This window comes from Ambystoma mexicanum, chromosome 10 (assembly GCF_040938575.1).
Source record: "Ambystoma mexicanum isolate Mex_15411 chromosome 10, UKY_AmexF1_1, whole genome shotgun sequence".
Taxonomy (NCBI): Eukaryota; Metazoa; Chordata; class Amphibia; order Caudata; family Ambystomatidae; genus Ambystoma; species Ambystoma mexicanum.
This window is the reverse complement of record NC_090932.1, coordinates 226,771,635-226,799,392: the sequence shown is the minus strand read 5'-3', so window position 1 is coordinate 226,799,392 and position 27,758 is coordinate 226,771,635. Positions and strand designations below refer to the sequence as shown.

The following is a 27,758-nucleotide window of genomic DNA, read 5'->3' as shown; positions in this document are numbered from 1 at the left end:
CTCAGTTGCGGTCCAACAGTTGAGACGCCAATTCCTCGGCGTCAAAAGACTGCTCAGGGAGCACAATGTCCCCTATGCCATCTTGTTCCCGGCGCGACTCGAAATCACCCATAACGGAAAACTGTACTTCTTCACTGTCCCAGATGAGGCGGTGATGTTCATCAAGTCGCAAATACCACTACACAATCCGGATGGTGACCTTGCCAATGACGAATAGTCACGGATTACCATGCTTGAAGATGCCCATTCTACCTGGTGATCCTCGATTCTCAATGCGATGATGGCAACGTCGTTCTCTACTCAGCAAATATAGCTTCCTGCCACAAGCGGCCTGGCTACTGGCCATGCTTCTGAACTGGAGACACTCACCATCCTTTCTCCCCGGTGCCTGTAGCCGGCCGTTTGCCCTGAACACTCCTGCATCCGTAGCCTATTTTTCTGGTTAACATACTAGTTCCTGGGACCAGTCATTGGATCAGCCCACCGCAGAAACCTATCCTGGACAGCATCTACTGTCCGACTCTATGCCTAAGATGCCGACCACACGGCAACAGCGCACCTCACTGCAGTTGCAATGTTCATGTTCATTTTCATTTGTTTGCTACTGCTTTTGGGCCCCGGTTGGGCCACAAAAGAGGCACACCCAAGTTGGGTTCTGCGCGCCGACCTCTGCTTGAGTGGTGGCATTGGCTTAACCAGTTCCACCTGGGCTTGGGGAATTGCTGGCACCTGTGTTGGGGATGGGGGGTCTACATTGCAAGTTGGTGGTGGGCAGTGAGGGTGGGGGGAGGTAATGTTGGGAATTGGTTAAAGGAAAACAGCATGGAAGAAGGGCATATGATTGCAACGCAATATGTCTGTACTGCAGTTGGGTGTAAGGTACTGAATGGTAATGAATATCACTGCTGGGATGTCCCATAATACGGCACTATGTCACTTAACATCATGATATGGAATGTCTGGGGATTGAGTAACTTCACCAAAGCCCGTAGGATAGCCGCCTATGCCCAGAGGCACAGAATTAAAATATTCCTCCTTCAAGAAACACATGCCCTGGGGCGCCTAGCGACGTGCCTCGCCCGAATTGGAGTGTTAACAGATACTACACAAAATATTCAACCCAATCCAGAGGAGTACTAACTCTAGTTCACAAATCAGTCCAATTCTCGCCTTTTACTCATCAGTACACGATAGCCTAAATAGCTATCTAGGATAGTGTCATGATGCCTACCCCCGGAGCACCAGGCCAGGCCCAGCACCCCCGGAAGCAGGCATCATGCCCTCGGGTAAAAGCCCAGCGGCCCCTTATAGGGGCTCTTTGGACTCAGTCCTGGCGCCTTTGGCGCCAGGCTCATGTTGGACATCAGTCCTGGCGCCATAAGCGCTAGGCTCATAAAGGGAGGTGTTTTTTGCACTTACCTGATGCAGACCATGCTGCACGCTTCAGGCCTCCCTGAGACCTGAAAGGGACTATTTTTTCATAGGGACTATTTTTTCACTCGGGCGTGGCCAGGGAAGGATACATACCTAGTTGGGGAAGGATACATACCTGGGACTTCTTTGGAGGCTATTAAAGCCACGCCCAGACAGCAGCTCATGCTTCGCGTTATTCTGCTTCCTGCAGCTTAACGTTCACTGTGTCTGCTCCTGCTCCTGGACTCCAGCCACGCCCGCCTCGAACCTGGAAGACCTGCAAGGAAGGAAGAGAAGAGAAAGGTGAAAACCAAGGACTATTTCAAACTTCTTACCTGCATCCAGAATCTTCTCGCCAGCATCCCTGAAGAAAGACTTCCATTTAAAAGCATCACATTGCTGGCTGCAGCGCCACGCCTCACTCACCTGTCCTCGAGACATCTCCCGGCTCCATCGCGGCTGTCAGCATCGGACGCCACATCTCTGCACCTAGGGGAGAGAGGAAGAAACAAAAGGTGAGCAGAAGGAACACAGAAGGAAAGCCTGATTAACAGCCATAATACTTACCGGCTTTTCTTCCACATTTCGGGTCGGCGCCGCCCCGTTGGCAGGTACCGTACCCCGGCCCCTATGGGGAAAGGACAAGAGACATTTCTGGGGAATGATAAGGACATTTAGAGGGATTTCCCTCATCACTACTCACCTCGGCAGCTTAACCCCTCGACGCATCGCCTTCATTCTGCACCTGAAATAAAGGACAGATCACAGGTTAGAAAGACAACATAAAGGGGGCCTCACTTGAACTTTGAACTTTCATACTTACGGCGCATCGCTCAGGAAAGTCAAGTGGATTTTGCCAGCGCAATTCTGAAAACCAGTGAAGTAACTGGATGAACGCGCGCCCCTGCACCAGAAGCAGGATGGAAAGTTCATTCTTCCAAACCATAAGGTGAGCTTAAACCGAGGTTTGGAGGAAGTTAGAGAGGAACGAAGGGGGAAAGGGGGGAGCTAGCACACTATTCTGCAGACTGTTAATCCCCTTTCTCATCTGCAGAAGGATATTCCTACGGGCCAGGCAAGCACGATTTGGAGGTCCTGTCCAATCGGCGTTCCAGGTCCTGCGCATCACGCTAGAAGAGGCCACAGCAATCCAGACTAGACCAACGCCCCCGTGGGAACCAGGTGAGCATTACAGAACGCGAAGCCTTCCTACAAATTCCCACCCAAGCGCTATGGAAACTTCCGAAACTGACCAGTTGGCCCAATTACTGGGGGAATTACGGGCCGAAGTACACGCCGCTCGTCAAGAGACTAGTGCCCTCAGGAGGGAAGTGATTGTAATAAAGGATAGAGCTGATGACCTGGCTAGACAGCTTTTGCAAGGTCAAGCTGGACAAACTCCTTTACCCGGTTCCGGGGGGAACCCCGCTCCTGTGGTCGCCAGTAACCCGGTGCAGATTAATCTACCTGGAAACATGCCGCTGGCCCCACCTGAACGCTTTGCTGGGGACCCCAAACGATTCGCCGTATTCATGAATCAGTGTCGTTTGCACTTCCTATGCAGACCTGGGGCCTTCCCTAATGATCAGACCAAGGTAGCCTTTGTCAGACCCCCCAGCTTATAGCGATTTTGCGATCCCGCAAAATACAGCAAAAGCGGCCGTTTTGTGCAAAATACCGCAAAAACAGCCTTTTTGAGCAAAAACAGCATTTAAAAAAATAATACTCAGGGTGCCAGGTTCTCAACTTTTTTTTACACAAGAAATGAAATGCGCTAACACATCTCATCACTTACACACTAAAAAAGTGCAGCCCAATCCATAAGGGACACATGAATGGGCACATTTTATATGCGCGCCCATTCAGATGGCCTTTTTCACCTCCTTGATCAAATAAAATGGCGTTTCTGTCAATTTAAAAGCGCATCCCTCATTTCCAAGCAAGATGCACTTTTAAATGTGCCGAAATTGTAGGCAACCCTACGCGCACGGGAAGTGGGGCTGCCACTGCATGACGGGTCTTTCCTGACCCTGTCATACATTTCTTTTAAGGTATGAACCGCTGCTGTGTCCTTGCATTTCTGTTCCTCAAACAGGATAAAAATGCATTTTTGGGGTTGCATTTTACAGCAGGAGGCACCTGGAGGGCCTGTCCCTGTGAAAGGCGCTGGGAGCTTGCAGAACACTATCGGGAGAGCGATTCTATTCAAAGTACTGGCCATTTAGATAACAAAAATCTATCTAATGTTACAATTTGACCTATTTCATCCAGTACTATTCGATCAATTATTATAAATACTGAACATGCGTTGCGAGGGTGTCACCCGCTCCCCATGTTCAGTATTTTTGGTTTAGGGTGGTTGCAGAAGTGTTTTCCCCTTTTTTCTCAAAATTGAGGCGGGGACAGAAAAAAAAGAAAATAACGAAAAAGGGACCCTGCGGAGTCAGATCTGACCCGTTTTAGAGGGACGGATCTGGCACTGCAGGGTTGCAGGGGAAGCGGCAGCGACCAAGCAGTTAAGTAGGGGAGGGGGTGGAGTGGTGGTGAAAGGTACATTTTGGGCTGTTTGGATAAAGTGCATATCAATTTGCAGCGAAATTGACTACGGTCAATTCCGCCGCAAATAATTACACTTCAGTCAAACAACCCAGAACACCATTCAAGGCAGCTGGCCAGCGCACAATTTGCGCTACAGCTCAAGCCTGTGGTAATGCGCCGGTCAACTTTGAGAATAAGGTGACCTGCTCATTTCCAAAAATGGGTTGTCTAAAAATAGCATATCCTCTGTTTTGTTTTTTTTAAATGCCCCATTATTTGAGGAACTGGGTCAAAATCTACATTTAAAAAAAATAAAAAAATGGTTACACTATGAGAGAGAGGGAGAGTGATGGGTGAGATGTGACGTGATAGGCAAGAAAGCAGAGGGAGAGCAGTGGGTCAGAGGAGGAAGCCCTGCACAAGAGAGCAGAGGAAGCAGTGATGCGGTGGGCCAGAAATCTGAGCGCGAGCGGAGGTACAGAAAGTAGAGGGAGCTTGTGGTCAGTGAGCCAGGAAGCAGAGAGGAAGCGGTTGGCCAGAAAGTGGCAGTGAGCTGCAGATTGGGAAAAAGGATGAGGGAAGAGTGCGATAGAATGGGAGAAAGTATGCAAGATGCAGAAGCAGCACAAAAGAATGAAGGACTGTATATTGCGGGAGGAATTGTAAAGTGTAGGGTGTGAGTTGGGAGTATGATTTGGAGTGTGGCAGGGGCTGGGCAGTGCAAATTGTGACTTGACAGTGTGACATAGCACATGAGTATTTGTATGACAGAGTGAGAGGTTAAGGAATGTAAGTTGTGATGGAGAGTTGGTGAGATGTGTGTTGGTGAGAGAGGTGTGTGGGTGTTTGAGGGATTTGAGAACATAGAAGGGGAATATTTTCAGCATTACAATTGATAATGATCAATTTAGTTAATACTATTAAATAGGCATGAACATTAAACCAGAAATGTAGCCAAATCAAACACTGTTCTGCCAAGCCAGAGAATCTGGGACTCTTCCTATTAAATTAATACAAAAGATACATAATAATGATACCCTGGCTCTCTTGTAGCCTTGCACTCTGCCTACTTCATGCAATGTGGCAATCTTACACCCACCAGTTAATACAAAATGTCCCACAAAAATGCCGCAATAAATAAAGGTTTGTGCCGCAAAATTTGCCATTTCATGCCGCAAAATTTGCCATTTCATGCCGCAAAATACTGGAAGGTCTGCTTTGTGTTGTCATATCTCAGCGGCTGTGCTTCCGATTGGTCAGTCCCACTGGTAACTCAAGATGACCCGATTCTTCGTGATTTTCAACGATTTCAAACAAGCATGGAAAGGTTATTTGCTCGACACTCCCAGGGACAGGCTCTGGATGACGAACTTCTATCACTGCGACAGGGCAATCAAGACCTTCTATTCTACATTGCAACCTTCAATAGACTAATTGTGGAAACTGGTTGGCCAGAGGATAAAAGAATCACGTTATTCTATCGCGGTCTACGCAGAGAACTTAAAGATGTCCTGGCACAAGTTGTAAATCCGCCCCAAGAATGCACTGAATATATAGACTTAGTGGTCCAATTGGATCACAGGCTGCAAAACAGAAAAGCAGATCGGTCCAAGTTTGAAACCCGGGTGTTGGCCAAGACCAACGGTAACCCCAAGGGGGCTGATGGCTCGGAGCCTATGCAAATCGGAGGGGTTAAAGGACCCCTAACTCAAAAAGAACGGGAAAGAAGACGACAGATGCAATTATGCCTTTATTGTGGGTCCTCTGGACACTTTCTACGAGATTGCCCGGTTAAGCCGCCCAAGAAGGTGGTAGGAGCCGCTGATAAAATCCATGGAAAATCTGTATCGGGAAAACGACCACGCCCGGCAAGCGTAGGAGTCCGCTTGCCGAGCTTGAAAACCAACTCTCAGACCTCGCATTTCATTGTGCCAATGGTCCTCGTAGATCCGGAACAGCCTAAACGGTTGCATGCTATAAAGGCATACATCGATAGCGGGGCTATAGGAAACTATGTGGATCGAGAATTGGTCTCTAGGATAAACCTCCCTCTGCATCCTAAAACCAACAAAGATGTCATCACCACAGTAGATGGAACCGAAATTGCCTCTGGACCGGTAACACATTCCACAGCTGAGGTGACACTTGTAGGTCCGGATGGCCATCGGGAGGCAGTTGTGTTTGATGTAATCAAGGCTCCACAGTTTCAACTTATTCTCGGAATCCCTTGGTTAGAGACACATAATCCTCGAATTGATTGGCGAGCAAAGAGAATAACCTTCCCGGATTGTGCACAAACCTGCTACCAAGAAAATCCAAAGATTAATCTAGCATCAGTAACCTCTGTCCCCGTGCAGCTACCTCCAGAGTACCAAGACTTTCAGGACGTCTTCCAAAAGGAACAGGCCAACACGTTACCTCCCCACAGATCGTATGATTGCCAAATCGATCTGGTGCCCGGTGCAAAACCCCCTTGTAGCAGGATTTACGCCCTTACTGAACCAGAGAATCTGCATTTGAGACAATATTTGGATCAATACCTCGCCAATGGTTTCATTCGCCCGTCAAAGTCCCCGGCATCCTCAGCTTTGTTCTTCGTGCCTAAAAAAGAAGGCGACCTTAGAACTTGTATCGATTACCGCGCATTGAACCAGATAACTGTTAAAAATCGTTGCCCTCTGCCTCTGATCCCTGAACTCCTTGATCAGGTGAAGGACATTTTATGGGTGGCTGAATATGCATACAATAACTCGATACACTCTGGAACTGGTCAGAGCCCCTTTTATACCCTATATGGACATCACCCTCGTACTTCAGACTTGGACTCACCTCTGAGCCTTGAAATGCCCGGAGTGGACCATTTGCATTCTACGATTACTCAAGCCTTCAAGGATGCAACTGCACATTTGCAACATGCGAAAGGGAAATACAAAAAGAATGTGGACCTGCATCGAAGAGAGGCACCTCCATACCAAATAGGGCATCAAGTATGGTTGGCTACCAAACACCTATCACTCAAGGGGCCTCGAACTTTTAATCCAAGGTATTTAGGCCCTTACTCGATCAAAGCTATAATCAACCCAGTGGCAGTCAAGCTCGATCTACCAGCTAACATGCGGATTCACCCCGTTTTTCATGTGTCACTTTTGAAACCAGTGCACCCAGGAACCAGATTAACAAAGCCACCAGAACCGATTCAGATAGATGGGGAGCCTGAATTTGAGGTGAAGAACATTTTGGATTCTAAGATATCAAAATCAAAACTTTTCTATATAATTGATTGGAAAGGGTACGGGCCTCAGGAAAGGTCTTGGGAACCCAGTGATCAAGTACATACACCTCGGCTGGTAAAAAGGTTCCATCGGAATTTCACAAACAAACCGAAAGCTCCAGAAGGAACTACCTTGGGAGGGGCCTTGGGGGGGGGGAGTGCTGTCATGATGCCTACCCCCGGAGCACCAGGCCAGGCCCAGCACCCCCGGAAGCAGGCATCATGCCCTCGGGTAAAAGCTCAGTGGCCCCTTATAGGGGCTCTTTGGACTCAGTGGCGCCAGGCTCATGTTGGACATCAGTCCTGGCGCCATAAGCGCCAGGCTCATAAAGAGAGGTGTTTTTTGCACTTACCTGATGCAGACCATGCTGCATGCTTCAGGCCTCCCTGAGACCTGAAAGGGACTATTTTTTCATAGGGACTATTTTTTCACTCGGGCGTGGCCAGGGAAGGATACAGTTGGGGAAGTTGGGAAAGGATACATACCTGGGACTTCTTTGGAGGCTATTTAAGCCACGCCCAGACAGCAGCTCATGCTTCGCGTTATTCTGCTTCCTGCAGCTTAACGTTCACCGTGTCTGCTCCGGCTCCTGGACTCCAGCCACGCCCGCCTCGAACCTGGAAGACCTGCAAGGAAGGAAGAGAAGAGAAGGGTGAAAACCAAGGACTATTTCAAACTTCTTACCTGCATCCGGAATCTTCTCGCCAGCATCCCTGAAGAAAGACTTCCATTTAAAAGCATCTCGTTGCTCGCTGCAGCGCCACGCTTCACTCACCTGTCCTCGAGACATCTCCCGGCTCCATCGCGGCTGTCAGCATCGGACGCCACATCTCTGCACCTAGGGGAGAGAGGAAGAAACAAAAGGTGAGCAGAAGGAACACAGAAGGAAAGCCTGATTAACAGCCATAATACTTACCGGCTTTTCTTCCACATTTCGGGTCGGCGCCGCCCCGTTGGCAGGTACTGTACCCCGGCCCCTATGGGGAAAGGACAAGAGACATTTCTGGGGAATGATAAGGACATTTAGAGGGATTTCCCTCATCACTACTCACCTCGGCAGCTTAACCCCTCGACGCATCGCCTTCATTCTGCACCTGAAATAAAGGACAGATCACAGGTTAGAAAGACAACATAAAGGGGGCCTCACTTGAACTTTGAACTTTCATACTTATGGCGCATCGCTCAGGAAAGTCAAATGGATTTTGCCAGCGCCATTCTGAAAACCAGTGAAGTAACTGGATGAACGCGCGCCCCTGCACCAGAAGCAGGATGGAGAGTTCATCCTTCCAAACCATAAGGTGAGCTTAAACCGGGGTTTGGAGGAAGTTAGAGAGGAACGAAGTGGGAAAGGGGGGAGCTAGCACACTATTCTGCAGACTGTTAATCCCCTTTCTCATCTGCAGAAGGATATTCCTACGGGCCAGGCAAGCACGATTTGGAGGTCCTGTCCAATCGGCGTTCCGGGTCCTGCGCATCACGCTAGAAGAGGCCATAGCAATCCAGACTAGACCAGCGCCCCCGTGGGAACCAGGTGAGCATTACAGATAGACCAGTCCCTCATATCTAGTGGAATTTTGGGCAAGGTCACAGATACACAGATACTGCCGCGCACACTTTCGGACCAATCCCCGGTAACGCTGCGAATCACATTGGGACATGACCAGCCTTCACGTTCAGCCTGGCGATTCAAATCGGAGGCCCTCCAAGATATACTTTTCAGAGCTGAAATCTTGGCCGATATCAACACCTTCTTTGAATGCAATAACAGACAGTATACATCCGATGTGGTGTGGTGGGAGGCATTCAAGGTCTTCATCAGGGGGATGTGTATCTCCAGGGAGGCTGGGGTCCTCAAAGGCATTAAAAACAGCTTACAGCAGTCGGAGGTGAAGCTAAAAGAACTTGAAAAGCAGTACACCTCTGCCTCTTCCCCGACCATACTGGCACAAATTAGATCAGAACTGGAAACGTTCGAGGCCCATGCCCGGAGGGAGATACAATACCATGCCCGTCCCATGGCAGCCCGGAAATATGGTGAAGGGGACAGACCGGGGAGGACGTTGCCCAGACTGGACTGCGCGGAGGGTGGCAGAACCCGTTTAGACTGCATCAAGGACGCATGCAGTGCCCTGTGCTGGTCGACCAACACATCCTCGAAACATTCACCGGGTTCTATACAACCCTACATGGCCCCCAACAAGAACACAGCCCACAAGATACTGACCTCCTGCTTGACCAAATCCCCATGACCCTTCTCTCCCGCGCTACCAGAGATCAGCTGGATGTTCCATTCACCCTTGACGAAATAACCAAAGCTATATTGAGCTGCCAGACGGTCTCACTTCGGAGTTTTATCAGGAGCATGTAGCCATCCTTGCACCCAGACTCCTCGAAGTCTGTAATGAATCACTCGGGCTGGCTATTCTGCCCCAGTGTATGCGCGAGGCCGTCATAACCGTGCTCCCCAAACCAGCCAAGCCACTTGACGAATGCGGGTTCTACAGACCCCTGTCTCTAATCAACACTGACATGAAAATCTTTGCTAAGATCATTACAAGCAGGTTCTTCCCCATAATGACCCACCTAGTTCACCCCGATCAAAGTGGTTTCATTCCCGGTAGATCCACAGCCCTCAACATCCACCGACTGTTCAACGTCATGTCCAGAATCGACCCCAACGCTAATGCAGTAGCAGTCACCCTGGATGCCTAGAAGGCACTCGACCTGGTGTCGTGGCAATATATGTGGGCGGTACTCCACAAAATGGGAATCGGCCCACAAATTATATCATATATCAAGCTACTATATACAAACCCTGTAGCCAGTCCGTATCAATTCTAAGGTTTCGCCCCCCTTCGCGCTCCACAGAGGCACTCGCCAAGGTTGTCCGTTCTCCCCAATACTCTTTGCGCTTGCTATCGAACCCATGGCTGACAGTGTTAGAGACAAACACATGACTGCGAGACACCCTGGAGATAATCTCATTGTATGCTGATGACGTACTTCTCTATATCAGAGACCTGGCTGCTCATTTAGACCCTATCATACATGACATAACAAAAATTGGCACATTTTCGGGCTTCACCATATATTACACTAAATCTGAAATTTTCCCGCTCACGGTGGCTACCTCCCAACCAGAATGTGAATTTCCCTTCCTCTGATCACCTGGGAGCCTCACTAAACCTTCACTATTAGCCGACAAGTACGCGGCTGCGGCGCAGGTCGTGGAGGCCCGGTTGTTGAAGTGGCGCAACCTCCCCCTTTCCTTATCAGGCAGACTGTCCCTAATCAAAATGATAATTGTCCCTAAACTGCTCTACATCTTTGTTAATGTGCCGATCTGGCCCGGGAGGCGATACTTCAAGGACCTACACACTGCATGCACCCAATTTCTGTGGCATTCTGGCGCGGTTCGTAAGAAGTGGCAGCATATGAGCAGCATACGACTCTTCCATACGAGAAGGGTGGCGTCACTGCCCCAGACTTCGCCAAATACTGGACCGCCGCACAAGCTCAACACGCCTCACACTGGTATACATTCACGGATCCTCCCCCACATGTGAAACTCGAGAAACTAGCAAGTGAAGAAGTCAACACCCTCTCCCTCATCCTCTATATACACTCCATACTGATGCCCCTGCTGACCCCGTAGCAGCAACAACCATAGCGTGGAAACGATTACTACTAGCACACCCTGGCCACCACCCATATTACAAATGGCTGCCCATCTGGCAGTTCCCGGGCCTCAGCCCTACTCACGACAAACTCCTAATGAGACACTGGTACGACTTGGGCTACCGAGCACTGTCCGACCTATACCCCGAAGGGAAATCATTACTCTGCAGACATGGCGACCCGGACACTCTGGCTCGGCGCTGGAACTGCTGCAGTATTTCAGGTTGAGGGCAGCAATCCACGCCTGGTGGCCCTCCTATCCCGACGAACCCCGGACTCGCCCGAAATCCAATACATAATCAACTCGGCGGGGGCCAGAGGCATAACATCCTCATTGTACAAAATGCTGATGGCTAACCCTGATGATGCACCGCAGCCGGTGCATGACATGTAGAGTGGCGAACTGGGCTTCCCCCTCTCTGATGCATTGTGGAGAAAGATGTGCATGCACACACGCAAGGCCTCCCTAAATGCCAGATATAGATGCATGCAATATAAGCTCCTGAATTGCGTATACTACACGCCACACAGAGTGGGAAGGTTTGCACACGGCCAGGCTCACACATGCCCCAGATGTAAATCCACAGATGCAGACCACATCCATATGTTCTGGGCTTGTGAAGCACTGGGCCCATACTGGAAATCCATTATGGAAGCCCTCTCTGAGATAATAACGACCCATATCTCTCCCGCACCTCTGGCTGTCCTGTATGGGACGAGCCCGAGGCAAGGAAGATGTCTAAATTTTTAAATGCCGCTACTATGGTGGCCAAACAATGCATATTGCAGTGTTGGAAGTGCCGCTCCCTCGTCATTCGAGATGTGGCTAAAGGCCCTCACCTGGACTCAAACCTGTGAGGAGGACTACATTAACACCCTTCCATTGACCTCTCGCCCCAAGAATGTGTGGACTGAGTTTTATAGCTATCTGAACACCAAGGAGGATATTGAACTTCCATCATCTCCCCCTCAAGATGAAGTAAGCTTGGTTATCCCGGAAACACACTGAATTGTAAGACCAAGGGCCTATCCCATACCTGTCATCCTCAAACATATGTAATGCCATTCATGTAACTGCGATATTATCTGTCCTGTGCACTGTGTTGTTTATCTGTTCTCTATTCATGCCAAAACAAAAAAAAAAGAAGTGGAAAAACCCAGCTTCTCTTACTTGCCTTTTTTCCCAGTACTCCTTATCACTGCACCTGCAGAACGCTCCGACTCCCTTTCTGGCTCGTCCATCGGCGGACAAAACAACAACTATTCTCCACAGTTAGTTCATCTGACATCATTATGTGACCTTGCCTCTGCTGCAGAAATGGACATTTACTTACTGACCCCACTAAAACGTAGTCTTTCATTGCGGTAATTGAAGTGAATGTCCAAAATGGCCACGCATCAGCGCAATGTTCGTTTAGCTTACTGTTTGCACACGCACTACAGTTCAAAAGGGCAAAGGCATTCCCCCTTCGTCGTCCCTCCAGGTGTCGCCACCTTTCTCCCCCATTTGACCTGTCGGTTCGGTGTAGCCATTTCCTCGTGTGTTCGGACTTGCTCGAAGTGTGCGCTCCTTTTATCCCTGTGGGGAAGGTAAAGGGCCGTCAAGTGTGCGTGGTTATTGTTATTGAAAAGGTGTTACAAGGAAGGGGGTACCACGTCTCACCTTCGTTGTCCCACTTCCACTGAACGAAGAGCCCTCGTCCAGGTGATCTTCCCCTACTGGTCCACCCCCAGGAACTGGATCCAATAGCGATGGCCACCTGGATGACAGATCTCCGGGCACTAGCGGGTGAGACACCTTCAGGTTTCTCACAACAGTGGTAGTGCTGGCATATATTATCAGCAGAGGAATAGTAAAGATGTGTTGCACAATGCTGCTGTGCTTTATTAATGAACTAGCATTCATTCAATTTGTTTCATGTGTTGTCCTACAGAACTGGTTGTAGCTTGTAAATTGTATGACTTGTTACCCATTTTTTTTTAATGCTATAAAATTGCACCATTGCATTGCATTTCAACCCATTTCAGTCAGTTGCTCACATACATTCATAGTAGAAGTGTACTGAAATTCAGCTTCAAGTAAGTATTCAGCCGAATTCTGGCTTAAAATGAGATATTCGACCAAATACTTAATTATCACTTGAAGTCAAATAGTTTCCCCTACAAAATGCATTAAGTATTGCTTTGACTGTGTGCCTGGAATCATTAAGTCATGTTATGTTTATCCTTAAAAAGGATCATTGTAAAAATGTTGTCTCTTTTATTTTGAGTACAGGCAGAGCAGAGTTGTGAAAATACATAAAAAGTCCCTGCTCTTCATGTGCTGGATGGACAGAGACATGCTGAGGAGGGATGAGCTGAAGTAAAACTGTCAATATTGTTACTGTATCTACGGTCTCCCTTGTGTTTTGCAGATGAAAACCATTGAGCTGGAACAATAGTTTATGAAGTCGCTATTTGGAAATTGTATTTTCCTTAGGCGCTTATTGATTTGTTGATGACCTGCATGAGAAATCTGAAGGTTACAGGTTCCAATCTCACCAATTCCCAATCCAAATAATAAAATTAAGTATATTAATATAGCTGTTGCAGAGATCCTAGAACCCTGAGTAAAATAGCTCAGGAGGTAATGTGCCTGCAGCAAAGTACTCTGTTTAGCCTGCAGGCCAAGGTTATAAGCAAATTAGCAAGGTTATAATGTTTCCGTTTGCAACCTTGGGTTCAACACAGTTCGGTTTACTATCATCTTTCTCCGACTCACCGGCTGTGCTGAACTCGTTGGTGTTTCTTGTATCTGGAGTCAAGGGCGGTATCACGGTAGCAAGCACGTCTCCCTGCATTGGCTATCAGGACGGGAGGGCCCTGTGCACGGTTTACATCTGTCGGAACATAAGCTAGCTGTAGTTCCCGGTCTTATGGTTCCTGTCACAGATGCTTCACAGGTGTGGGTTGAAAAGGGCAAGGGCACTTCCCTCGTTGTCGTCCTTTCAGGTTTCGCTGCCTTTCTCCTCTGTTTGAACTGCCATCCTGGAATAACTGCTTCCTCGTGCGTTTGGCCTTGCTCAAAGTGTGCTTTCGTGCTCCGCTTTTAATCCCTGTGGGGAAGGGAAAGGGCCATCAGGTGTGTCTCTTATTGTCAATTGCCTGACTCTGCCTGACCCTTGTGTTGGGACATGTCAAGTAAACGGCTCTGGTGTTACTCCGTGGTCTTTCATGGTGTAAGAAAGTGTTTGTGTCAGAAAAGGGGGAGAGGGGTAGAGCTTCTAAATATCCTACGGGGTAGGATAGGGAAAATGTGTTATAAGGAAGGGGGTACTGCCTCTCACCGTTCGGTGTCCCACTTCCACTCCCAGAAAACCCCCCCCATCAGGTGATCATCCCCCACTGGTCCACACCCAGGAACTTGATCCAATAGTGATGGCTGTGTCCTGGCTACCCGGATTACAGATCTCCGGGGACTAGCGGTGAGACACCTTCAGGTTTCTCACAGCAGCCATCATTGAGATGCAAAGGCTCCCCCCTAAGTGAGACAAATAAAGCACATTGGTGATATGAAGTAGATCCCCCATGTATGCTCAAGTTTCCTCAGTACTCTCATCAGTGACATTACACAAGCTTTTTTCAGTGATGCTTTTGCTCCCTTCACCGGGATGAAAAAGCTCCACAGGGGATAATATTAACACATTTTTATAAAGTGCTTCTTGCTGGATTCCTACTGCTTCTAATAGCTTTAATAATATATTAATAATTCCCATTTTAAATTTTACTCAACTTATCTACATCAAGTGCAACCCTGTGAGTTCACTTTGTACAAGTCTGTGGTGTGTCAAGGGTGCGGTGTTGGCACCGCTGGTGTTAGTGCTGCGGGTGGTTGCCATGAAGAGGTGTGTCCTGTCGTTAGTAAACCAAGCACTGGGTGTATCAGTAGCAGTTTGACGGGGTGGCTGCGAGCAGTGGCAATGCTGAGGGAATATGAAGAGAAGCTCCGGGACCCAGGAATGAGAAAGGTGATTGTGCCTGTATCTACACTTATGTTAAGCTTGTACACCATTTGTACCGAAGTAACTGGTGTGGGTGCAGCAGTAGAGCTGCACAGACTTTCAATTATTAGGCTTGAACTCTTAGGTTATTGGAGCGAAGAAGGTGGGGATTCGGACTCTGGGTGCCCCATAAGCCACTATGGCGTTCTTTGCTCAGGACCTACTACTGCTGCGTAATCCATCCGCCACCCTAATTAGTGTCTGCAATCTGCTCGCAGCATCGTCATTGTTTCATACCGCCGGGTTTGTGTCCCATGACCAGCGACGGACACCAAGCGTACCCAGCACCTAGAGCGGTACTAGCCTACAGGGTGGACCTAGGGACTGGATCCCAGGCACTTGTGGGCTGGTAGGGGAGTTCGATTTTGCACCACAAGTTATTTAGGCATTCTTTCTCAAACTGACTATTTTTGTGGTGAGACTTGTGAACTAATACTAATCCAGTGTTTTGAGCACCTGGGGCGGGCAGTGATGGTTATGGGCGGACGGTGATGGTTATGGGAATTTGCCAGCCAAGGGGGCACGCTCTCTCAGGAGTGCATCCAAAAGTTGCACATTTTGGATATTTGTATCGTATTGTATTTGTCATTTATAAATCGCTTTTCCTCCTTTGTACGGCCTAAATGCACTTTGTGATTAGAACGCCCTCTGGAACCGAAGTCCATGTGTAGGAGATTCTAAGAGTTAAGATGTGTGTGTACATTTTGTTAGGTTGGCTGGCTAGGCTCCAGTATGCAGCCCGGAGGTCAGGCACATGGGCAGGTGCTGTTGGTGGTTTAGGATAGAGCGCTATTTCTGGAGGCTCGGTGTGTGCCCAGCTAGACCGACACTTTTTCATAGGTTGTCGATATATACTTATGGCATAGGTGTTCCGGCACGTCAGGGGTTTCAGTGTGGATGGCCATGCAAGCTGCTAGGCTGGATTTGCATAGCCATAGCTGCATTCTATAGTGCATGGATGGGTGGCTGTGCCTGTGGCGTGTGTCCACAGACGTGGTGCAAGTTATGCATACCTTAAACTCGGATCGTCTGGGGGTTATGGGGCCGGGTTTATCACTGTGTGCCACTGCGACCGCTGCCAGCACTTGCAGAGGTTTGGCTGGATAGGTGTGGTGACGGATTGGGACAGGGCTACCTTACAGAAATGAGACTAAATGCAGGATACTGCTACCTTACACTAAATACAGAATATGGCTACCTCCTACAAATTAGGCCAAATGTAGAATATGGCTAACAAGCGCAGTTGGACTAAATTGGTGTAGGCATTTGATATATTAGGTAGTAAGAGTGGTGGGGTTTTACTGAAGTACAGTAATGGCTGTACTCCCTGCCCACACCACGCTTACCTTATCAGTCACTGTAGTTTGCACATGTATGGTTACAAAACCCACATATACTGGATGCACACTTAATGAGACTTGTTTGTGTACTGGGGGTCATCATGTCCAAAGTGTTTTTTATTTCTTAAGTGTTCTATCACATTGACTAAAGGCTGAAAGCGTAGTGTCATTTTATGCTTTTATGCACTGAACTTATTTTTACGACTATCATGTACTAAGCCACAGTGATAATACATATATATTTTTTCTATATTGCCTACGTGCAGGGACTGCCTAGGCATAGTTGTATTGTCAGTGGTGGCCAGGGGCACAGGGGATTTCCAAAGACATCTCAAGACTCTACTTTTCTCAGAGAATAAACTATCAGCTTTACCACTGTCCTCACCAGACATACTCCTGACCATCTGCGTACACTGTATGTAACCAGGGCCTTAAGCCCCATTGGTTTAGTGCGCTTAACAAATGTACAAATTAATAAATAAATTAAATAAATGTGTTGATCACTGAAATCAAGGACTTGTTAAGTGATATTGAAGGAGGCACTGGGGCTGTAGAAAAAGGGGGCAAAATTCAAACTGTGTGGTCGCTGAAGCTGATGGAGGTTTGCTGGAGATAGTCAGAGACGATCCTGGCACCAGCGGACCCTCCCGCCCCCATCGACTGGTCGACCATTGCACAGGAAAACTGGTGGGTTACAAAAGGAATCCCTGGATGAGTTTGCAGTAGGCAGGAGAGAGGGACAGGAACGGGGGGTGGGGAGGGTGGAATTGCCTACTACCAGTTGGTCAAATGAGTTTGGCTGGCTCGGTGCTCCCAGTTATCAGAGCACATTGCCAGCCAACTCCCAGTGGAACTTCGATCATATCCTCCCCCTGGGTGTAACATTTCTCTTAGGACAACCTTCCTGTGGCTGGGCCTACATCTTCATACCCATAATCGGGCATGTAACTATGCAACAAATTGGGCCAATACATTGTCCAGCAGAGAGGAGCATTGAAAGCTATGTGAGGGGTCAGTAATGTGAGGCGGACAACCATTTGATGACTTATCAAAATATGCCATTTTATTCTCAAAAATATGATCCAAAATGCCTCACTATCCCTACTCTGCTGAGGAATTCCCTGCCTAACCAAAGCTAAAAGGAACACACTAACTAAGGATAACTGGCCCTCACACTAAGCAACAAATACACAAAGAAAATATATGGCAATACAACATGACATGAACAACATTCACAGTTTCTGAATAACGTTCTAATGTCATAGGTAATTTCCCTTCCCCATGATTTAAAGTTAATTCTGCAAATGTTCAACCAAAGAAAGAAATGTCTCAAATCAGTTCTTGATGTTTCCAAGTCAAAGTAAAAGTTCATTAACTAAAGTGCCAATGACAACAAATCCATTCTCCTGTGTGAAAATATCAATTTTCCACTTCCAGCAAATAGCACCAACGGTAATCCCAGCCACAATGCTTTGGCACGTCTTCAGAAGATTTGCCATAGTTCAAAAAGAAATTCAGTATCCACACTGTTGGTAATATACAGTTCTTGGTTAACAGTTAGTATTTCTTTAGTTACAGTTTGAGAATTCACAATGCTATATTTGTCAGGATGACTTCTCAGTGCTGCTGCTTCCACTTCAACAACTTAACTTCTACTTGATTTACCAATAGAACAGTCACCTTTGTCTCACAGCTTTCTACCTCGTTTAGACTACTGCAATGGTGCATTTACTGACAACCAGATACACCACCACAGCCAACTACCACAGCTTCAGTGATTTGCACTTCTAGACAGGCTTTGACAAGATACACTTTAAAGTACTTCAAAACCTTCAAGTAGGCAAGGCACTCTTCCCCAGAATATCTCTCTTCGAAAGGGGCAGTGTATTTGCCTCTCTTGTCTATCTGCCACAATAACAACCTGGGTTTGCCATTAAGACTCACTTCTCTCTGTCTTCCACAGTCTCTTGCACTACGGGTTGTGTCCACTTCAAAATAGTCTTTACAAGCAGCAAGTTTACCTTCCCCTTTCTGCCAGCTATCAGCCCAAGTAATTACCCAGAAGCCTTGCTGCCACGCTCTTAACTTCAGGTAATTCTTGCACACTTGTATCTTAGGTCAGTTGAACAGTTGTAACTTCACAGTACAGTTAGATTGCTTTTCAACTCTGAGAAAGGCTGGTTTTACTGTTAATATGGGGAGTCTCTTGGCATGGGCAATGCTTGTTCTCTTCTTCAATAATATATACACTTTAACTCACTAGGCACATGCGAACACTACTAGTTTGGCCGTGAATTGTATTCCTGTGTGAAAGTCCTCCTTCGGGAATCACAATTAGGCACACACAAGCACTCCTTGATGTAGTTTTCATAAGTTAAAGGTTTCAAAAATAATGTTATCAAGGTTAGGTATTCGATAATGGTCTTCGCAAGCGTTCACTCTTTTCAATAGGTGACACGCGACCACTCCTTCAGAAAGTAACAGTCTTTTAAAGGGTGAACAATGGATTTAAGCAGGGTTTGCTTTCTACGCGAGTAAAAGGATTTTCATATGTACATGTCCATTATTCAGGGATTCTGCTTCAACAAAAAACTTCTACCCGCTTTAACTCAAACGCGAGTGAACAGGGAACTGGATACTGTTGCCGGCAATGTTTTTGCAAGTTAGTAGACCGCTGCTTCACTCACTGGATTCTTTAGCACTTGCTCTGCAGGTCGCACTGCTTCCACAACTTCTACTGCTTCTGGCTTTTTAGGGACACACACCCTTCCTCTGTGAAGGCGTCTCTGGTACGGCCACACATTTATGGAGCCCCTCTCGCTCCCGGGACCCACTGCTTGACAACTGCTCCTCGCCTCGGTCTCCAGCACATTCAATACGCGGGAACCACAGCAATCAGGCTCACATAGGGAAAGGCAGCTCTCCTGCACGCCTTACGATGCCCAGCCTCTGCACTTCAGAATTTGGGGGAACAGGACCCACTGAGAACAAGCAGGTGAAATCTGCTATCTACACGTTCCGGCATCTCTCTTGTTCTCCCACTTCTTCTTGTTTTGCCAGCCTTGTGTCTTCTTTCTTCTGTACTACTGCTACAGCTTATATTCCAGTCACAGTTCCAGCACCTTCCACTCATTCCTATTGCCTACACCTGAGGGGCCGTTTATGCCTCCCATGTTCATTCAGGTGTGGGCTGTTAGGCTTAGTTGCCTGACTACTAGAACTGCATGCCTCTTCAACCCTCTTTTCGTCCCAGTACTTCTGGGATTCTGAGACTTGTAATCCCCTTCAACAAAGTTGTTTCTTTTAGCAACTGAGTTAATTTTAAGGGTAGATGTATTTCCCTTAAACTCATTAAAAGATGGACTGTTAGAATTGGTTGTTACAGAGGAAGAAATAATTGGATTTAAGGCACTTTATCTAGATCCTTTTACATTACACCTTTGGGAGTAAAGAGGGTGTTTATCCTGAGATACCTTGAAAGGTCTTTCTGTTAATAAGGCTTGCTCAGATTTAACAGAAATTACTCAGGGTCACAGATCTTATTTGGGGGTCAGGGACATTATAATGGCAATATGCCATGAGCTGTTTTGGCAATCCAGAAAGGTACTTTCTCTCGGAGGACAAATACTGTGTTTCATCCAGCGGGATCTCCTCACTACCCTGGGTCCTGTCTCCTCCCAGGTGATCCTCCCGCAGTACAACACAGCCAAGGTCAGGATCAGGAAGTGTCTGCCTTTCCCTGGCCACCAGGGAAGAGACTTTAGGGTTTCAGTGAGGGATCTGTAGGATTCTTCAAAGCTATCCCTTCCCTTAGTGGCACATGCAGGCCTGGAGGGAGTGGACTGACTGACACCGGCCGCTGGAGCCCTAGCTGCTATTTCAAGTGCCCGCTCAAGCTGATATCCTAGAATATTGCAGGGATTAGCAAGCATTTTGCTGATAGCGAGTGGGTGAAGTTCATGGAGGATTTTGAGATCATCAGCCTCTGGGAAACATGGGCCACGGAAGAGGTGGCTATCCAAGGATATCTGTCATTTGACATGAAAGCTAAGAAGGGTCCACGGGAGGCCCCCTGTGGGCTTTGGACATGAGTAAAAGCTACCCTCAATTGGAATTTCAAGCAGGTCAGCACTGGTTAATCCGAACTGCAGCAGCTGGACATTAGCATGACTGGCAATCGCCACTTGCTATTATTTAATGTTTATAACAGGCCTAATGATAGAAAAGCTCCCAATACTGTTGTCACACTCCAACAGACTGTATGCAAATGGAAACTGGGCAACAAGAAAAATGTTGGGATTGTTGTGAAGGGGGACTTTAATGCCCAACAGAAGCCCCTAAGGGAACTTGAAGGTCTATGGCAAGACCAACCAGGATGAGGCTTGGGGTATCCCACAAGTAGATGAAAGCCCCTCTGCAGGACCCCATGGCATTGCAGTGGACACCACCCAGATTCTATATAACCTCGAGCTGAGAGCTTGCAATGGACACTTTCGCACTGACCAGTCTGCCAACGACACCTATTATGGAACCAATGACGGGTTGAGGATAGATTATACCCTGGTATTAGCGTGAAATTGGCACCAAGTGGCTGGCTTCCAAGTGACTGATCGCTTTGAAAACTATCACAAGCCCACAATGCTTCTTCTCAAGAGTAATGTTACATTTAACACCATGAGTGCACAAATACTTCTGACATTATAGTCACGGGACATGCCCACCGCTCAGTGAGAAGGGCATCACTGATTCAGAAAGATCTGATTCTCAGTATGTATCAAGCTGATATGCACTTGGGAAAGCACTAATTTAGATGTGCTATTGGAATTCGGGAAGTTGATTGAACACATCCAGCCCATTGTTACTGCCCCAAATCCCCTCATATTTTAATGTGCAAAAAAAGCTCAAGCTTGGTTTGAAAGGGGCTGTAGACATGCCAAAAACAAGTTGCTTGACTATTTGAAAAACATTGACAAAGTGGACAGAGAGCACCTGCATACCATAAGAGGCAGTTGTAGAGAGATGGTAACAACTAAGAAACAGGCTTATATGGCTGGTAAATGGGGCTCCATGCTGGAGTATGCCAAGGAAGGAGACTCAGCTAAGCTCTGAAAATGTGTCACTGAAAGAGAACTATAGGGAAATGTGACGCTCAATGCATGCATTACCCCTGACATGTGGCACAAGCATTTTGAGACTTTGTAGCAGCCCTTGCGTGACACCAACAAAGATAAGTTGGCACCTGTCCCCAAGCCAGGTACATCTGAGGTACTCTCCCTCACGCCCTCTCCGTTCTGTAGACCTCTACCTTCTAACTATACCCCCAGCCCCATGTGCCTCCTCACGCTTCCGCTCATTCCAACTCTTGGCCCCCTTACACTGGAACTCCCTACCGCTCTCCATCCGCTCCACCATCACCTACTCATCCTTCCGTTCCTCCCGGACAGCCCTTTTGCTTCACTCACCCCCATAGCCCCCCTTCCCTTCCCTTCCGCTCTCCCCTCTAACCCTGCCTCCCCTTCCCCACCCTCATTCCCCCTTCCCCTATGACCCGAAAGCCCTTATCCCTCACTCCCCACTGGTCCCCCTTCCCTTCCCTCTCCCCTCTATCTCTGCCCCCCCTTCCCCTCCCTCCTTCCCCCATGACCTCCACTGATCACTGAAACCACGTAGGGCACTGTTGGTTACCTGACAACTCCCCCTTCTCTTCCCCTTCCCCCTTCCTCCCACTCCCCTGACCTCAATACAGTCTTGGTTACCCCCATTATCTAACCCCTCTCCCCTCCCCCCACTCTCTCCCTCCTTTTAGTAAATTGTTCTACAGATTGTTCTAATGACTTGTTTCATGTTGTAAATATGCTTCTCTCACTATTGTACTTGTTGTTATACTGTAAAGCGCTTTGGCTTAAAGCGCTATATAAACTCAATAAACATAGACATCTGACAACTGGGGGAGTCGGCACCTAGAACTCACTGTGAGGGAGGTTGATGAGGCGATCAGGTCACAGGTAGGAGGAAAAGCTGCAGCCCGGGGTAAATTCTGAGTTGATCGCTTCAAAAGTGAGCCCACTATATGGGCCCCAGTCCTAACATGTGCTTTTAATGCGATATTGGCTACAAATAGAATCCCTGAGACTTTGAACAGTGACATGATAGTTAAATTTTTTTTTGTTAAAGGGAAAAAGCGTGTACCCTTCAAACTACCGCCCGATCTCCCTTTTGGATGCAGCAGGCAAAATTTTCGCCAAGGCGGTCCTGAAACGCCTCCAAACTTGGGTTGACACTACAAGCCCACTAAATCACCTGCAAGCATGCTTTTAAGAAGCCAGTATGAGTACTATAGACCAGAGATTCCAGCTGCACCGGATTATGCAAAAGCACCGAACAGTAATGAAAACCAAGCGGTATGTGGTGTTTTTTTTATTTGAAGACATCATTCAACAGCGTCCCAAGGGTGGGAGGCACTTTGGGCTAAAAACATCCCTGGAAAATATGTTAAACCCGATATAGCTCCTTTACACTAACAACACAGCAGAGGTCCACTGGAGTTTAGCAGGGGATGACACAAAGCCTTTTGTAGTGGCAATGGGGGTCTGACATGGTGGGGTCTTTGCCCTTTGCTTTTCTGCATATTGTGAGACAGGCATGGTATTGAGAGTAATAAAATTGGGGCGATTACCCTCTTTTTGTTTGTGGGGGCCTGACTCTAGAGGGTGTATAAGTAACAGAAAAACGGGAGGGAGAGTCAAGGCTACCCCTCTCTTTGACGCACAGGAGGTGCTAAGGTACCTACAGGAGACTAGGAGTTATTTATAAACTAGCCATTTTTGATCACACAAAAGGAGTGAAAGAATGCTGATAAAACAAAATGTGTTCTAGATACATAATAAAAACAGGAATATACTGGTGGAGATAATTATCATTCACAAACACATGAACCATTACAATTCTGTACACTGTATGATTAATAGCAAAACAGATGTAAAAATGTGCTGCTAATGGTCTACAGTACATGAAACAACTCTCCCTCCCGTTTTTATGGTATCAGGAGAGACACAGGCTCAAAGATAATCGTTTCAAAAACGTGTATTTACTAAAGTTCATGGGTTGGTGTAATGTCTATCTAGCCCTAACACTAAAGGGATGGTTCTCTTAACTGATGTTTCTAAGGAACCGTCGAAGTCTTGAAATCAAAAATTAAAATATGTCTGTGTCTAAACCTATGAGTGCCCTCAAAATGTGTTAGGATGTATTTCAAAAGTAAAAAGTGGTTATTGAACAAAAATAGGAAACCAGGATTGGTTTCAGGTGGTCTTCTCATCAGGTGTAGGTTGGTCAGCTTCAAAAGGATGAGTTTAAACAAAAGTGTCTGTTCGTAGGACCTTCTCCATAGTTCAAACAATGTCACTGTCTTTAGTGCCTTGGGGTTCCCTTCCTCAAGCTTTAGTCCTTCCAAGTTCAAAACATATCCAAAAAAACACAGTTCTCTTCTCAAGCGTCTCAGGGTCTCCTTCCCCAAGTTTCAATTTCTTCAGTAACACAAAATAATCAAGATGCCAATTTGATATGCTTCTTAGGGTTCCCTTCCCCAATCTTAGGCCTCTCTTTAAGTCAAACACAAATCCAATTATTGGGCCTCTCAGGATTCCTTTCCCAAAGCTTAGCCTCTTCCAAGTTCAAACACAAGTTCAGCTGTTAGGCCTCTCAGGGTTCCCTTCCCCAAGCTCAGGCCTTTCTTGAGTTTCAAAACACGAGTTCAGTTTGTCAGGATGTACCTTTCTTTCATATATAATTCTTTCCAATGGGTAGCATCAGAGACTTTCGAAAACGCCAGGTTCTTTGCTCCTCCTAAGCAGGACCACTCTGAGCTTTAACACCCGTCTTTTATTTCCTGCTCTTAACTTTTTGCCTTCAGGGGCTTTCTGCACCCCTTATTGTTCCCCTCTGTTTTCTTGACTTCTTTCTCGTGCCCACTGGCACCCTTCTTTCCTTCTTCTGCACACTTGCACCTTCCTCGACTTGTGCCCACTGGCACCTTCTTTAGCTTTCCTGTGCACACTTGCACTTTCTTTACCTTTCCGTGCCCACTAACACCTTTTCCAGATTTCCCGTGCACACTTCCCACTCTGCCGGGTCACTTGCACTCTTCTCTCTCATTCGGGTCGCTCACGCCTTCTTTATTATAGTCCTTTTACTTCTCGCCCCTTGCACGCTCTGTTTTTTCTTGCTCGATCTTACTTTCTCTTGATCTCGTCACTCTTCTTTCATTCTATTTGCTTTACTAGTTTCCTTTCATTTCTTTCCTCTTTTCAGCACTGTGCCGCTTTATGCATTCCTTTTGCCCGCTCTGCTTCAGTCAGCCGCATGCTCCTGAGTCTCCCTCTCTCTCTCTCTTACTTTGAAGAGACTCACCCAGGCAGCAGCGCAACGACAAGCTGTCCGTCCCTCCTGGTTGTGCGGGCCTGAGGTCAGGGTCTCACCACCTGCCCCTCAGACGCCCTTGGGGCTGGCACAGGTCCCAATGGAACAAGCAATGATTCCACCGCCAATAACAGCCTGCAGCGTGCTTCGCTACGGCTCTCTGGAGACATGGCTCCCTAGCCATGCTGCAGCCACGAAGAAACACAATGTTCTCCTCTGGGACGTTGATCCTGTGACTCGCTGCTCCATGGGTTCTGTGGTCCAAACAACGTTCCCAGCTCGCTTCTTCACCTGTGTAGAACCACACCTTTTATAGTTGGAAAAACAGTCAAGGGGGAGTCAGGTGTGAATGATAATTAGTAAATGCCTATCAATGGGACAAACTTAAGTTCTTTCTACAACCAGTTTCCCTTACACTCCCCATGTTATTCCTACGGGAAATCTTCACTTCCCCCCGGTTCCCTCTTCCTCTCCCCCGTATTTGTTGGAAATGGGGAAGGGGAGACAGAATGCGTTTGGAAATACCCCATGAAAGCTGAGGGAAAGGGTGGAATGGAAAAAGGGGGAATAACCATTTCTTGCCCTCGGATGTTCTCCTCCCAATCCTCCGTGACCCTCACTCAGGTAATCCTCCCTCACGTGTCCATCCCCAGGGTCGGGATCCAAAAGCGATGGCTCTTCCCTGGCCACTTGACTAGAGGAACCTGGGGGAGTAGGTGGCAGAACACTGTCAGATTTCTCACAATATACATAAACTCGATCATTGATCAGCTTCTCATGATTGGTTCAGATGCCCCAAGGCTGGTGAACGATCGAATGCCCACCCTCTTCATTGCGGATGATGCAGTGTTTTTGTCTACGACTCCACAGGGCTGCGCGTGGCCCTATGTTTGGCAAATAAGTGCAATGAGCTTGGACTAGAGATTAATGTCAGCGAGACAAAGTCTATGATTTTTAGTCCAAGAAATTCTAAATGCAAAGCCCTGAACTTAAGTGCGATGGGCACTATGTTAGTGGCACAAGTTGGGCTAATCAGCTGCTAGAAGCCAATGCCACTTTTGAAAAGGATAGTGGTGCGCTGAAATCACTTTTATTTCAAGCATGGTGCGGGCGCTACCAAACCAGTTTTTGAAAACTATCGGGCACAGGCGAAGGCATCAGCCCCTTATGGATCAGAAGTTTGGGGCTATGTAAACACTCTTGCCCTATCTGTAATCGAAAACAAGTTTCTTAAGGGCACTCGTTTGCTGCTGAAAAGCGCGTCAAGCGTAGTAGTACGAATGGACTGCAACCTGGGCTACACTGGTGAAGAGGCAGAGATTAGACCCATGTATTATTGGTTATGGGTATGGGGCAGTCCGGCCCTGGCCAAATATCGGGAGTCCCTCGAGCATGTGATGTCATTGGGGATGGGCAAAATCCAATGGCTTACACATGTAAAAAAAACGGCTTGTGAGGTTAAGGCTGGGCCCGTACTGGGAAGACCCGACATCAATAACTAGTGATGCAAAACAAAGAGCAAACAAGGCCTACGTAAGCTTCAAGAGATGCAGGATCGCTGTAATGTGTTCTCCATTGGCCTGCAGGGCCGAATATTTGAATTCCAAGTGCATACCAGCATATGAAGAATATCTCGATGTTATCACCCCACCATACGCGTGAGCATTGTACATCAGATTACGAATGGGCTGCCGGTCAGTGAGGTCCTATACCCGCCATTGGGGCTGGATACAGGGTACAAGCTGTCTGATCTGTGGTGACGCGGATGAAAGTCCTATCCACTTTATGCTCATATGTGAGGGTCTAGGAGACAGGGGTGGACTGGCCTATAGGGTACTCTGGAGATTTCCTCAGGGGTGGACTGGCCTATAGGGTACTCTGGAGATTTCCCGGTGGGCCTCTGCACCCTGGGCCTCATTTGTGTGGTATTTCCAAATTTTATCATAGGAAAAGCATTGGGCTTGCTGAAAATGTGTCATATGGGGCCACTTTGAACATTATTTCCAGGGCCTGTTTTGGTGCCCAGTAATTATTTCCAGGGCCTCTTTTAGTTCCCAGTCCACCCCTGCTAGGAGATCCAAATAGAAGCTCTCCAAATCCGCTGTTTGTGTTGTTTAACATCTCATTGACAAGGGATGCCATGTCCTTTTGTAAATCAACGGAAAATATGGACGTAGTATTCTTTGTTCCTAAACACATCCATCGGGCATGGCTTAAGAGGAACAGACTAATAACAAGCCTGCACTTGAGTGCCCACTTACGATGCATAGTAACGCTAACACTTTATGATCTGTGTCCTAGGCTTCTGTCCGATGTATTTTATGTTATTTTAGGCTGATATTAACTGTAATTGTATCGTCTTTTCCTGTCTCTCATGTTTAATTATCCTGTGTGCATGGTATGCTTCTTTTAGAAACTGCTGCATTATGCTTTATTTGTACCTGATGGCTTACGCCCAATAAAGGTTTTACAACAACAACAAAGATGTCAAAGTAAGAACGAGAGACAGCGCAATGGTTCTGTAAACCGGTTTTTCAGAATGACAAAGGTGGAGAACTACAGCATGCCACCAGAATGGCAAAAAAAAAGTAAAAAGCGTGCCCGGAAGTGGATGGGTTCAAAGATTGGCCAAGCTGCAAAGCATGGTCTTTGCATAATTCTGCTGCAGTTACAAAGCACTATGTAGGGTGGCGCTGTTCCTCACCTGTTGTTTCAATGTAGTACGAAGTGATGCCCTTCCAGTGCTCTGTGAAGGCCTCCAACAGATCAATGTTCGGTTCCCTCTGCCGGTGAAAAAAAGACACACATTACATCCAGGGCCACTGTACCACGTGATCTGTGATAAACACATAACCTGCCTCCCCAGTCCGAGTGTTCAAGTTCTCAAAGGGCAGATTTTTTAAATGTATTGGAGGGTGCCACAGGGACAGAAATGTAAAAAAAAGTTTTTTTTTTTTAATCATATAAAAATGATCTCATTCAAGTCAGTTAGACCTGGAATACAAACATTCAAATATAGTTAAATTGGCTCTGCAAAGGGTGCCTGCAACTTGCTACAG

The 27,758-nt window shown here is 47.3% G+C and overlaps 1 protein-coding gene across 2 annotated transcripts in view; it reads right to left on the bottom strand.

The window, feature by feature from the left end:
- Nucleotides 1-27,758, bottom strand: part of FHIP2B (FHF complex subunit HOOK interacting protein 2B) — a 416,121-nt gene that overhangs the window by 350,004 nt on the left and 38,359 nt on the right. For both annotated transcript variants that reach the window (XM_069617737.1, XM_069617736.1), the window contains exon 2: nucleotides 27,404-27,482. In XM_069617737.1, coding sequence (XP_069473838.1) covers nucleotides 27,404-27,482 — 79 coding nt within the window. The remainder of the gene's footprint in view (nucleotides 1-27,403; nucleotides 27,483-27,758) is intronic.